This window comes from Hyperoodon ampullatus (assembly GCF_949752795.1).
Source record: "Hyperoodon ampullatus genome assembly, chromosome: 4".
In the NCBI taxonomy this organism is placed as follows: domain Eukaryota; kingdom Metazoa; phylum Chordata; class Mammalia; order Artiodactyla; family Ziphiidae; genus Hyperoodon; species Hyperoodon ampullatus.
This window is the reverse complement of record NC_136917.1, coordinates 116,245,850-116,259,321: the sequence shown is the minus strand read 5'-3', so window position 1 is coordinate 116,259,321 and position 13,472 is coordinate 116,245,850. Positions and strand designations below refer to the sequence as shown.

The following is a 13,472-nucleotide window of genomic DNA, read 5'->3' as shown; positions in this document are numbered from 1 at the left end:
ACAGGGAGGGGGACTCAGAATGTTCTTTGGGTAATCTGGTCCTGCACTGACCCATTCACTGGGCTTTTGTAGAATTAATACAGTTGTCCCTAATATCTGCGGGAGACTGGTTCTAAGGCCTGCCTAGGTGTACCAAAATCTATGGATGGGGCTTCCTTGGTGGCGCGGTGGTTGAGAGTCCGCCTGCCGATGCAGGGGACGTGGGTTCGTGCCCCGGTCCGGGAGGATCCCACATGCCGCGGAGCGGCTGTGCCCATGAGCCATGGCCACTGAGCCTGCGCGTCCGGAGCCTGTACTCCGCAACGGGAGAGGCCACAACAATGAGAGGCCCACGTACCAAAAAAAAAAAAAAAAAAAATCTATGGATGCTCCAGTTCCTTATGTAAAATGGTATAATACAGTCCTTATCCGTGGTTATCCATCCAACTGTGGGGGGCATGGGGATTTGGAGGGCCGATTGTATTAATAATTTGCTTTCTTTGGGGTAAGAATTAATGACTTACCTCTGACATTCCCCTATTAACGTTTCCTCAAAAACAATACCATTCTTCCTATTTATTTGGGGAATAAGTTATTTGGAGAATAATTGAAAATAGGGCAAAAGTAGCAGATAGTTGTTGCTTCTCAAACAGACACTTTTATTCTACTTTGTTTTCTTCCTAGAAACAAGTAGTACCTGGCTTATACACAGTAGATGCTGAAAAAGAAAATTGTGTAAAAAGCCAAGTGGTCATTCTAGAGCCTGAAGAAGACAGGATGATGCCTTCTTCTAAGTGCAAAATACAAAATACTTTGGTGCTGAGATCCTTTAACACTGATCTTCATTTATTTTTAATTTTTTTTAATTTAAAAATTTTTTTGGCCACACTGAGCAGCTTGTGGGATCTTAGCTCCCTGACCAGGGATGGAACCGAGGCCCATGGCAGTGAAAGCACCGAGCCCTAACCACTGGACTGCCAGGGAAGTCCCTCACTGTATAAAATTATATATACATAGACAAGATTGCAAGAGAGAGTGGAATATGTAGGGTGAGTTGATTCCCACTGACGTTGCAAGGTTTTTTATGCAATAAATGAACCCAAAGTTAAGAATTCACGGGGCCCAGGAAACATTCAGAATATGGAGAACGGTGCTGTTTTTCTGTCATGCCCAGGTGCCCCTCTGCCCCCAGTCTGCAGCCTCCCTGGAAAGGCCTCCCTTATTAGCAAGATCCTCCTGGGATCACTCCTTTTGGCTCACCCCATTGCTCTGTGCCTCCCTCCCTTCTGTACTTAATTATTTGGCCCTCAGAAGGTTTTGCTTTGTAATGGCTTTCACATGCTTGCATTCTCCCCACCCTGCCAGGACTGTAGGCTCCACGTTGTCCATATCCTTATGGCCTTGGCCTCATCCAGGCAGCCTGGAAATTGTCCTAAGTCAGTTTTACATCTTTTACATTATCTTGGGTTTTCCCCGGAGTTCATTAGCACACTTCCTGGATCAATAGCCTCAGCCCCCCCACCCCCACCCCCGGCTGCTGTCCACACCTGTCTCCACCCAGGCCAATAAAAGCCCCCCGGGGGAAACAAGCAGCAGGAAGCAGGAAGCCAGAAGCAAGGATACACACCAGGGTTGTGTGAGGCTCATTTTGCTTTCACATCTGTAGGTGATTACTGTGTTTGATCTTGGAAATGCTTCACCTGCTGACATTAGTTAGTCTTGTTCTCCAGGAGCTTGCTTTGCACCCACCCAGCTAAGGGGAGGGGGTAAAGGTTGAGTCATTTCTGAGGAGGGTAGTGGGGAGAGACTGTGGATTTAGCTGCCTATGGAGACCGCCTCCATTGGGGCTGGGTGGAGAGGCTGCCTAGCTACCCTGGGTCCAGTGAAGACTTTCTGTAGGCCCTAAGAATTCCATATTTCTGGAGGCCCTATCCTCACATCTTATCAAATAACTTTAAATGCCCCCACATTCCACATTAAATATCTCTTTTCTTTTGCTGTAAATTATCTTTTAAAGGCTTTTTTATTTGTACATTTACAATCATTTGGATACGATAGACTACCTTAATTTATGATTGACTGATCTCTTAGAACTCTGTGCAGACCTGAGAATTTGAGGGAGGTGAAAAAATTTAACCTACAAATTGTTTACAGTGTAATGAATACTTTATGAAGATTACATTTAGCAATCAACGAAGTATGAACATGTCAATTAAATATTCACTTCAGTCTTGTGCTTTTCTTTTGGTATCTTGGAACCAACTTTTTTTTTTTTAAATAAAGAATGGCATGACTTTTTAAAATAAATTATTTTATTTTATTTATTTTTGGCCGCGTTGGGTCTTCGTTGCTGCGCACGGGCTTTCTCTAGTTGCCGCGGGCCGGGTTTGCTCTTCATTGTGGTGCACGGGCTTCTCATTGCGGTGGCTTCTCTTGTTGCGGAGCACGGGCTCTAGGTGCGTGGGCTTCAGTAGTTGTGGTGCACGGGCTCAGTAGTTGTGGCTCGCGGGCTCTTGAGTGCATCAGGCTCAGTAGTAGTGGCACACGGGCTTGCTCCCTGGCATGTGGGATCTTCCCAGACCAGGGCTTGAACCCGTGTCCCCTGCATTGGCAGGCAGATTCTTACCCACTGCGCCAGCAGGGAAGCCCAACCTTTTTTTTTAAGATTTCAAATATTTCTTTAGCTCTTAAGAAGTCTGTAGTCCCTACACACTGTGCCTGTTGTGCCTCATGGATAAAATGCCACAGACTCCTATAGCTCTTCCCACTGTAGGGTTCCTGGCTTTGGGCTCTTCACAAGCCTGTTTCTGCGTCAGATCTTTCCACTGGGCGGACACTTCCTACCATTCTGATCTCAGTCTAGACATCACCCTATCCAAGAAGCTTTTCTTGCCTGTATCTTTTTTTTTTTTTTTTTTTTTTTTGTGGTACACGGGCTCTCACTGTTGTGGCCCCTCCCGCTGCGGAGCACAGCCTCCGGACGCGCAGGCTCAGCGCCCATGGCTCACTGGTCCAGCCGTTCCACGGCATGTGGGATCTTCCCGGACCAGGGCACAAACCCCTGTCCCCTGCATCGGCAGGCGGACTCCCAACCACTGCGCCACCAGGGAAGCCCCTTCAAGGAGCTTTTCTTGATCACTCACTGGGAAGTAACCATCCAGTCATGCTATTTTACTTCTCATTGTAGCATTCTCATTGTCACTAGCTGATGTTATTCTTCTAATAATGTCTAGAATCTAATAAATGGGTTCTAAATCTATTGATCTATCAATCAACTGATTGTCCACCCCTCCTGAATGTAACGTCAGAGATCTTGTTGGTTTAGTCATAGCCCCCGTGGTCTAAGATGGGGGCTGACACGTAATAAGTGCTCAATAATTTTTTGTGGAATGAATAAGATGATACTTGTGATTATTGTACACATTTACTAGCTCATTTATTTTCCAAGTGTTGCTTTGGTTTGAGAGAAAGAGGTAGGATGGTGTGGTAGGCAGAATAACGGCCCCCAAAGATGTCCACATATGACCCTTGGAACCTGTGAGTATGTGAGGTTACATGACAAAGGGGAATTAAGGTTGCTTTGCAGATGGAATTAAGGTTGCTCTGCAGATGGAATTAAGGTTGCTCATCATCTGACCTTAACAATGAGATTATCCAGGTGAGCCTAATGTAATCACCAGGGTCCTTTAAAAAGGAAGGAGGAGGCTGGCAGGGAGGTCAGAGGGATGCAATGTGAGAAGGACTCAGCACACCACTGCTGACTTTGAAGGTGGAGGAAGGGGGCTGCAAGCCAAGGAATGTGGGTGGTTTCTACAAACTGAAAAAGGTAAGGAAATTGATTCTCCTGAAAGCCTCCAGAAAGGCCTTTATTTTCACCCAGTGAGGCTCATTTCAGACTTCTGACCTCCAGAGCTGTAAGATAATACATTTGTATTGTTTAAGGCACTAAGTTTGTGGTAATTTGTTATTAGCAGCAATATAAAACTAGTAATATAGGTGTTTATGTCATTTTTACAGAGGAAGACATAGAGGCCCATCCTTGAGAGGCCATTTATTCAAGGTCATATAGGCATTTAGTATCAGCTCAAGCTAGACTCCAGTTGGTCAGAGCGTGTATCATTCCTGTGAGTATTTATACCACTTATCTATTACTTCATAACAAACCAACCCAAAGCACAGTGGCTTAGAACAATGCACTGTTATCTTTCCTGGCTCTGAGGGTTGACTGAGCTCAGCCGGGAGATTCTTACATTGGGTCGGGTATGTGGTTGCAGTCAGTTTCGTCCAGGACTTCAGTCGTTCGCAGACTTACCTGAGGTGTATGTCCACAGTGGCTCACTCACATGCCTGGCAGTTGAGGTTGGCTATCAGCTGGGGCTCTTGACAAGAGCACCAACATGCGGCATCTGCATTGCCTTCTCATAGCATGGCAGCTGGCTTCCATGATGTAGGGAGCAGGAGCTGCCAGGCCAGGTAAGGGTCACACCTGGAACTAGCACACTGTCACTTCTGCCATATTCTATTGGCCAAAGCAGTGACAGGGTCTACCCAGATTCAAAGGGGTGAAGAAATAAACCCCACTCTTTGGTGGGGAGTGGCAGGGTCACATTGCAGAAGAACAGATTGGATGGGACATACTTATGCAGCCATTTTAGGAAAACATACTAACCTACAGCCTCCTTATTCTGAGGACCTGAAAATACTTTGCAGCAATCCTGCAATTACAGGACACCCCCTCCCTGGGATACCAAAATCCGAGGATGCTCAAGTCCCTTAAATAAAATGCATAGTATTGGCATGTAAGCTATGCACAGCCTCCCGTGTATTTTATTTAAAAAAATTTTTTTACTTATTATTTTTGGCTTCATTGCTGGGCGCGGGCTAACTCTAGTTGCGGCAAGCGAGGGCTACTCTTTGTTGTGGTGTGCAGGCTTCTCATTGCGGTGGCTTCTCTTGTTGTGGAGCATGGGCTCTAGGTGTGAGGGCTTCAGTAGTTGTGGCTCACAGGCTCAGTAGTTGTGGCTTGCAGACTCTAGAGCTCAGGCTCAGTAGTTGTGGTGCGCGGGCTTAGTTGCTCCGCGGAATGTGGGATCTTCCCGGACCACGGCTCGGCTCGAACCCCTGCCCCTGCACTGGCAGGCGGATTCTTAACCACTGCGCTACCAGGGAAGTCCCCTCCCATGTGCTTTACATATCTCTAGGTTACTTATAATACCTACTACAATGTAAATTCTATGTAAGTAATTGTAAATAGAATGTAAATGTTATGTAAATAGTTGCCAACACATGAGCGAATTCAAGTTTTGCTTTTTGGAACTTTCTGGAATTTATTTTTTTGAATATTTTTGATGCATGGTCGGTTGAATTTGCGGATGCAGAACCCGTGAATTTGGGGGACCAACTGTAATCAGGCAATAACTATCCACTGAGCTTGTCTTATTGCAAGGCCTTTTGGAGGAGGGCAGGATAATCAAGAGCAGGCCCTGACCTAAGTAGTTTGCTCTCTAGCATGGGCACTAAGTGAAGGAGAGATGCTAAAGAAGTTGAGTGAAAGGGCTGTGAGGGAACCTGCACATAGGCAGCAATCATGCTGAGTTCTGAGGTGGTACCTGTAAAGGGGAGAGTCGCTAGTAAATGGTCAGGGCGGGAGAGGGTGGATGCACTTCTGGGGCCAATACCAAGTTCAGCTCTTTTGGCTCAAGTAGGGGGTTTGCAGGGCGTATAGAGAGAAGGCTTGGCCCTTGTCCACTTCATACTTCCTGGAGAAGGGAAGCGATTTTAGCTCATATTTGCCTGAGGCATGTGTTGTCTAGGACTCTGTCTCTTTTAAATGGGAGATACCTAGAAGCAACCAAAAGCCCCCCCAGCCCCAAATGATCAGAAACACGTTGAATTTTCTTTTTTAACTAGGCATACTATTTTATTGTATTAATTGATTACCATGGAATGAACACCAGAAACCATGCTAGATTCTAAAGGGAATCCCTCCCTGCCTTCTCTCTCCACCTTTCTCCTGCTGCAGCTCGATATCAGTGCTTTGCAGATAGCAACCCAGAACGGCCACGCATCCCTTGTCAGCTTTCTTCTCAGTGAGAACGTTGATCTGCACCAGAAGGTGGAAGTGAGTCAGTCTATTATGATAACACGGGCTTTGATCCCAGTTCTGTGAGGCTGGCTGTGCTGGGAGATGCTCCTTGCAGATGCATGGAGGGCTGGAGGGGGAGACAAGTGATCACAAAAGAGGAATTCTTTCTGGGAGGGCCGACTGACTTCTTTTGGAGACCGAGTCTTAACCTTAAGAAATACAATCCAAGGGATGAATTTTAGAAAGTCATTGAAGTTCCTGAACAAAATGAAATCTTTGTGTTTTAAATATTTGCATTTGCTGCAGTTAATTTTTCTCATGTATCTAGAGATGCCAGTCTTGTATTAAATCGTTCAGTCTTGGAAAATGGTGAAACTGCCGTTAATAGGAAGGAGAATGATTATTTTTCCCCTTCACTGACCGATCTTGTTTTTCTTTTGAAAGTCAGTCGTTTGTATTGATTTAGGTTTTCTGAAGTTCGAATTGGCTTTGGTAGAATTAACAAAGGCCCTCTGTGCTGGAATTAGATGGGGAAACATTCCCCTATTTTTCACTCTACTTTCATTTCTCCTGTGAGAATATTCTTTTCTCTGATATTGCTTAGCCATGACTATTTATTGTATTAACTGGAGAGGAGGGATGTGATTTAACCCACGACTGGTAGTTTTTGGAGAATAGCATTAGGGGAACTGGTTCTGACCTTGCCTGGTCCATCCAAGGGTGCTTCCTGTTTCTCAGGAGGAATTGGGCCCCAGCAAGGCCAATGCTCCCAGCAGGAAGGGCACTGCTTACGTCCCTGGGACGAGGGCTACGTCCTCTTTTTTCATCCTTAGCGCCTCTAGAGAGAAGGTCCTCCCTGAGCAGGAGAGGTCTGCACAGAAGGCTTTCCCCTCCTGCTGCCCCTCTGCTGCATCTGTCTCCCACTTCCCTTGCCCACCCTTGGACAGTCTGACATACGCAGACATAGCATTCCACCTGCCCCTGCTTTCCTTCTCCTCTGTGTGCTGGTGAATCCCTTGCTAACTCACTACATCTCTCTTCCATCCGTCTACCCCTGTTTCCTGGGAAGGAGCCTGGTGCTGCTGCTGGAGTCAGGAGTCAGGGTTCAAATCCTGTCTCTGCTCCTTCCTAGCTCCGATGCCTCGCGGAAGTGATTTCACCTCTGTGCCTCATATATAAAGTGGGGAAGAGAAGCCCTAACTGCTAGGGTGGTTGTGAATGAAAAGCTGTTAGCCCGGTGTTTCAGAGTATAAACTGTAGGGGAAGTGAGTGAGTAGTAGGCACCATTAGGAGAATGTGTTGTGTGTGCATAAATGATGCTGATGAATATCATCTACTCCGCTTGAGCAGCACTGCACCCCGTCCTCACCCCCCACCGTGCAGCATCTGTGTTCCCTCTTTCCACGCATTTTGCTTCTCAGCTTAACTACTGTCGTCCACACAGTCTCACTGCATCTTCTGCCCCTGCTCTCTCACACCTGGTCCCCTGCCCCTCCCCTCCCCACTAAATGCCCCTCACCTCACTCTCTCACACCTTACCTGTGTTCTCCTCGCCTTCTTTCCTCCTTGCATCTGCCTTTTCTACCCCCGGAGTTGTGTTTTCTCTCGAGCCTCCTGGGCCAGTGGCAGCTGGGTGGGAGCAAAGGCAGCAGGAGGTTGTGTGTGTGACCCTGGAGGTGGGCACTGAGCCTGGCAGGGCTGGTAAGAAGCCCGTGGTAGAGGTGGCTGAGCGCATGGCTGGAAGACAGGCGGCTTAGCCACAAAGGAGGAGGAAAGGGGCGCAGGCTGCGAGCGCCTGGTGAACACGCGATGGCTGGACTCTACACAGGTGGGAGGGCTGGGCACGGACGGTGCCCCTGGGTGAGTGGGGCATTAGTCCCACAACATGCTCTAGGGAGAAAGAACCCAAGATCAGAGCAACTCGGGGAATGCTGAAGGGGAATGCTGTTCCTTCCTTGTGGCTGTTCCCACTGCACTTGAGCTCTTTGAAGCCTCTGGGAAGTCCTGCAGTTAAGCTATTTAATATTTTCTTAGCCTTCATATTTGCGCTCAAATGTCAATTCTTCAGGAAAGCCTTTTCTGACTTCCAGAAAGTTTGGCCCTCGGCCCACACCCACATGTGCTCTCTTACCACTGTGCACTTTTCCTTCGAGGCACTTATCACAATGTGTAACTGTACATTTATTTTGTGACTTAAAAAAATATCAGTATCTGCTTTCCCTACTAGATGAAAGATTCCTGAGGATGGGCCATGTTCACCACTAAACCCCTAACATCCTGAAAAGAGCCTGGCCCATAATAGGTGCTCAGTGTCAAGTTCTAGAATGAATGAAGTGGGAAAGTGGGTTGCTGGTGAGCGGGATTTCTGTACAGCCTTGGCGTGGAAGTGATTGCTGAAGACTTACTAAGGGCCTGCAGCCATGTGGGGCAGTACCAGGATTCAGGAGATTATCAGGAAATGTCTGATGAAATGAGTTGCTTTTTGATCTGATTGATGAAGCCAGAATCTTTTGAATTTGAAATGTCATTTCTTTCTGCAGCCTAAGGAGTCCCCTCTTCATTTAGCTGTTATCAACAACCATATCACAGCGGTAAACAGCTTATTAAGTGCACAGCATGATATTGACATCTTAAATCAGGTAAGCCAGGCAAATCAGAACCTAGAGAGTCTGTTTTCTTGTTTCAACTCAGTATGTGTTTGGGTGTAGTTTTGGTCAAGTTCAAGGTGCTCTAAAGATTCCTGGGAAGAATATGCACATACATACTTTTACCCTTTTGCTTCTGTAAACCCCCACTCCCACTTGCACACACATATTTTGTCTTTTTCTAACTCACAACTGGGATTCAGCCAAGGTGTTATTAAACTGTTCACATTTAACAGGCCCAATACTTCTGATAGATAAACAGTAGCCCAGAGGTAAATTGCTGGCAGCTATTTAAATCAAAAGCTACTCCCCCAGTGTGAAATGTTGTAATTGGCAGGGAGCCCTTCTCCACAAGAAAGGAAGCTTTGTTTCTATATTATAGACAGTAAATGTATCTTCTTTTTGCCCAAAGGCAAAAGAGACCTCCTGGAATTTTTTTTAAAAATCACCATGAATTCAGACCACTGGAGCAGAATCAAATGCCCCATAAAAGGCATCCATCATTGGCAGGAAATGGAAATGCTGAGGTGGAAGAATTAAAAGGATGGGGGTGGGTGCTGTCTGAGCCAGGGCCTGCTCTGGGAAGGGCTACCCTCTTCCAGAGGTCAGGAGTGGGAAGGAAAACTCTCGGGAGAGGGCCCTTGCCAGAGTCCTGAGGACAGATGAGCCTCTGGACTCCTCCCTCCTTCCTGGCTGCCCCTTCCCAGGTGAGGGAGCAGCCACGTGCGGTGGGCATGCGTGTCCTAACCCACTGTGTCATCCTCGGTTTCCTCATCTGTGAAACCAGAGCACTGACTCAGATCTCTGCAGTCTGCTCCAACTCCAGCCTGTGAGGTCCCTGGTGCCCTGAGCTGAATGGGGACTTAACTCCCGTCTGTCCCTTCCTTCCCTAGAGACCGTCCTCCTCCCTGGTCTTTTACTATCCCAAAAGTTTGGGGGAAGAACATCTCTCTTATTATTAAACATACATATGTATTCAACTATGTTAATGCCCCACATCCTTCCTCATGGGCAGAGTCTTTGCTCTACACATGGACAGAACACACAAGTGATTCTGGCTTCACCAGAATTGGCTAGATCCACTCCAGTGAAGGAGGCTTGCTAGGCTGCCACCCAATTATAGAACTAGACTTTATCATTTATGGTTTTTGTTAGACCAGGAATACACACAATGTATAAAAGTAAGAAAACATAAATAAGCTAAAAACTTACACTTTCTTTATAATCCCCCCAAAGAAGGAGAACTCTGTTAATATTTTGGTGCATTTCCTGCCTTCTAGACTTCTAGCAGTTTTGCCACAGGGAGATTTTATGGATATTTGATGTATGACACTTGTGTCTCTGTTCCATGTTGGTGCAGACTTTTGATAGGTCTGTCAGTGTAAGTTCGATGTCATGGATAACGAGCCCCCAGAGGGGCACATTGCCACCTAAAAGTGGGTCTTTAGTAAATGCTTGTTGATATTAATTATGTTAACATCCCAAGCAGGTTGGCCATATGCTCTAGTAGCAAGAGTCCTGGGCTAGATGCTACTGCCCAGCTGTGTGAACCTTGGGAAGTTGCTTCCTCTCTCTGGTTTAGGAGTTGGGCTAGATTATAACCAATGTTCCTTTCTGTGCTAAAATTTTAGAATTGTCTTCACATCAGCATTCCTTTCAGTGGGAGGTTAAGATGGGTGATTTTCTTGTGATTTCATATATTTCTCTGAAGCATTCTTATCCTCTTCATGGGAAAGTGGTTATTCAAGAAAAAAAATTAGAAGTCTTGCACTCCTTTATACACTATAATGTAGGAAACTTACAAAATAGAGAAAAGCATCGAGAAGCCAATAAAAATAAGCTCTAATCCCTCCATCTAGACATTATTATTCTTAACATCACCAATGCATTTCCTTCTTTCCCTCTCTTTTTTTCTATAAATTGAGCTCAGCTAGATAGTGTTATTTGCTAAGGTTTTTAATGTTGTATCGTAAGCATTTTTCATTTTTAAAAATCTCTGAAATTATTTTTTATTGTGGCAAAATAAACATAACATAAAATTTACCATTGTAACCATATAAGTGTACAATTCAGTGGCATTAAGTACACTGACAGTGTGTATGACTCTCACACCATCCATCTCCAGAACTTTATCTTCCCAGACTGAAACTCCATACTCACTGAACAATAACTCCTCATTCCCTCCTCCCCCTTCTCCTGGAAACCACCATTTCACTTTGTCTCTATGAACTTGACTACTCTAGGTATCCCATATTGAAATCATTTTAAAAAATCATTTGCGATGGTTGCCTACTATTCCAATATGTGGATATACCGTAATTTATCTCATGAGTTTCCTTATGAAACATGTAACTTCCTTTCAATTTTTCATTGTTATAAATAACACTGCGATGAATGTCTCCTGTACCTGTTTAAAAATATGTGACCTTATCTATTTTCCCTTACGCCTGTGTAGGACACCTTTGCTTTCTCTTTGTCTTTTTACTATGCAAGTTTTTTCTCTCCTTAACATGCTTGGATTACATTTTTGAACTTTCTCATGTCAGAGGCCGCAAACTCCTTTGCATGTAGCTGCTGATCTTGGAAATGTGGAACTGGTGGAAACCCTGCAGAAGGCGGGCGGTGACCTAAGGTTGTTGACAAGGTGAGTTCATGGGCTTCACCCTGTTTAGCTGAGCTGCTTGCTGAGTCCTCCCTGCCGGCTGTCAGCCTTGAGAGATAGTATTACCACATCCTTTGTGAGATGGACACAAATTGGAGAGACCTTGTATCTTGATTGTAACATCCCAATTTTAATTGAGATAAGTTGGTAAGAATTTTTACTCTCAACAGTAAAATATACATTTTAAAAATTCAAATTATTTTTTAGTTTTTTGAAAAGATGATAGATTCACATAGTTCAAGAATTTAAAAATTAGTAAAGGTTTTACAGTAAAAATTTCCCATCTACCGCGTCCCTATTTGTCTGGCTCTCACACTATCCTAGCCATACATACCCATTATTGTAAGTTTCTTCTGTTCTTGCCAGAATTTCTTTATGCATATAACAGCAAACATAAATATATTATACTCTTATTCCACTCCTCCATCGTTTTTACACAACTGTGGATACCTCTACATATTGTCCTACATTTAGCTTTTTTCCTTTACCAGTATAAAGCAAAGATCATTCCATATAAGTACATGGAAAGTTTCTTCTATTTTATACAGTGACATAATAGACTGTGGTGTGGATATATCATAATTTGTTTAGTTCTCAACTGATGGGCATATAAGTTGTCCTTAAGCTTTTGCTATTATAAATAGAACTGCAATAAATAAATTTATATGTGTCTAAACTTGTTTTTTAAATTTATTAAAAAATTTTTAATTGTAAAATACACACAATATAAAATGTACCATCTTGACCATTTTTTTTCTTTATTTATTCATTTCCTACTTTTTTTCTTTTTTGGCTGTGCTGCGTGGCTTGCGGGATCTTAGTTCCCCAACCAGGGATTGAACCCGCACCCTTGGCAGTGAAAGCTCGGAGCCCTAACCACTGGACTGCCAGGGAATTCCCGTAACCATTTTTAAATGTCCATTTCTGTAGTGTTAAGAATATTCACTTTGTTATACAACCCATCTCCAGAACTCATTCATCTTGCAAAACTGAAACTCTATGAACAACAACATTCATTTCCTCCTCCCTCAGCCCCATTCCACTTCCTGTCTCTATGAATTTGACTACTCTGGGTACCTCATCTGGGTGGAATGGTACAGTATTTTCCCTTTTGGGACTGTGTCCTCAAGGCTCAACCAAGTTGCAGCATGTGTTAGAATTTTCTTCCTTTTTAAGGCTGAATACTATTCCCTTGTATGTACATGCCACATTTTGTTTATCTGATCATCCATGGATAGACATTTGGGTTGCTTGCACCCTTAGGCAATTGTGTAGGTGTGTTTTTAAAGACAGACAGCTTTGTTTCTTTCACGTGATGCAGTTCCGCAGGCTCAGCCATGGCAGGGTTGGGGTTCCAGCTTTACTGAAAGGTGTAGAAGAAGACACTGTGTGGCCCCCCTGGCTAGGTACTCACTCACATCTTAGCTTAATCCTCCCATCTCCTTGGTGAGGCAGACGAAATTATCCCAGTTTATAAGAGAAGATTTGATGCCATCGGGGCCATTGTAAGAGGCAGAGCTGAGCTTCAAAGCCAAGGCTACTGGCTGCTTGGCTGCCCAGCACTTCCAGAAGGTGCAGTTTTTCCTTCCTGGTCTTCGCCCTCACTAGTCGTCAGCTCAGTGCATCCCTCATTTCCCAGTGCAAGCCTGCGTGCTCCCTAGTCTATTTCAGAATCACACATTGCATGTTTGTGGGATCTGAAGTAGTGATATGTTATTTTACTTGTCTCCATCAGTTTTCTTTTTCTGATCATTAAAGTAATACAATTTGGAAAACATAGAAAAGCATAGGGGAGGAAAACACAATCACCCATATTTCCATCACTTAGGTGGAATTCCACCAGTAGTGGCTCATTAACTTCTGTTAACATTTAGCCTTAGTATTAACATTTAGCATTTGTAGCTAAATGTTAATAGCTTCCCGTGCTTTCTTTTATTCTACTTTGTCAATAACACTTAACACCTCCAGGGCAGTCTGGTGAGTAGAGAATCTAAAGCATTGGGCAGGGAACTTATGTTGGGCCCCCATTGCAAGTGGACTGGATATTCCAGTGAACACATCTGTGCTACAGCTTGATTCTGTTTTCAGAACAAAAGCCACA

The 13,472-nt window shown here is 44.6% G+C and overlaps 1 protein-coding gene across 1 annotated transcript in view; it reads left to right on the top strand.

Annotated features, from left to right (window-relative positions):
• ANKDD1B (ankyrin repeat and death domain containing 1B) overlaps window positions 1-13,472 on the top strand; it is a gene marked incomplete at both ends in the record, with an annotated part of 52,663 nt that overhangs the window by 35,126 nt on the left and 4,065 nt on the right. Inside the window, 3 exon segments of the mRNA XM_079701603.1 lie at window positions 6,002-6,100; window positions 8,605-8,703; window positions 11,256-11,353. Coding sequence (XP_079557729.1) covers window positions 6,002-6,100; window positions 8,605-8,703; window positions 11,256-11,353 — 296 coding nt within the window.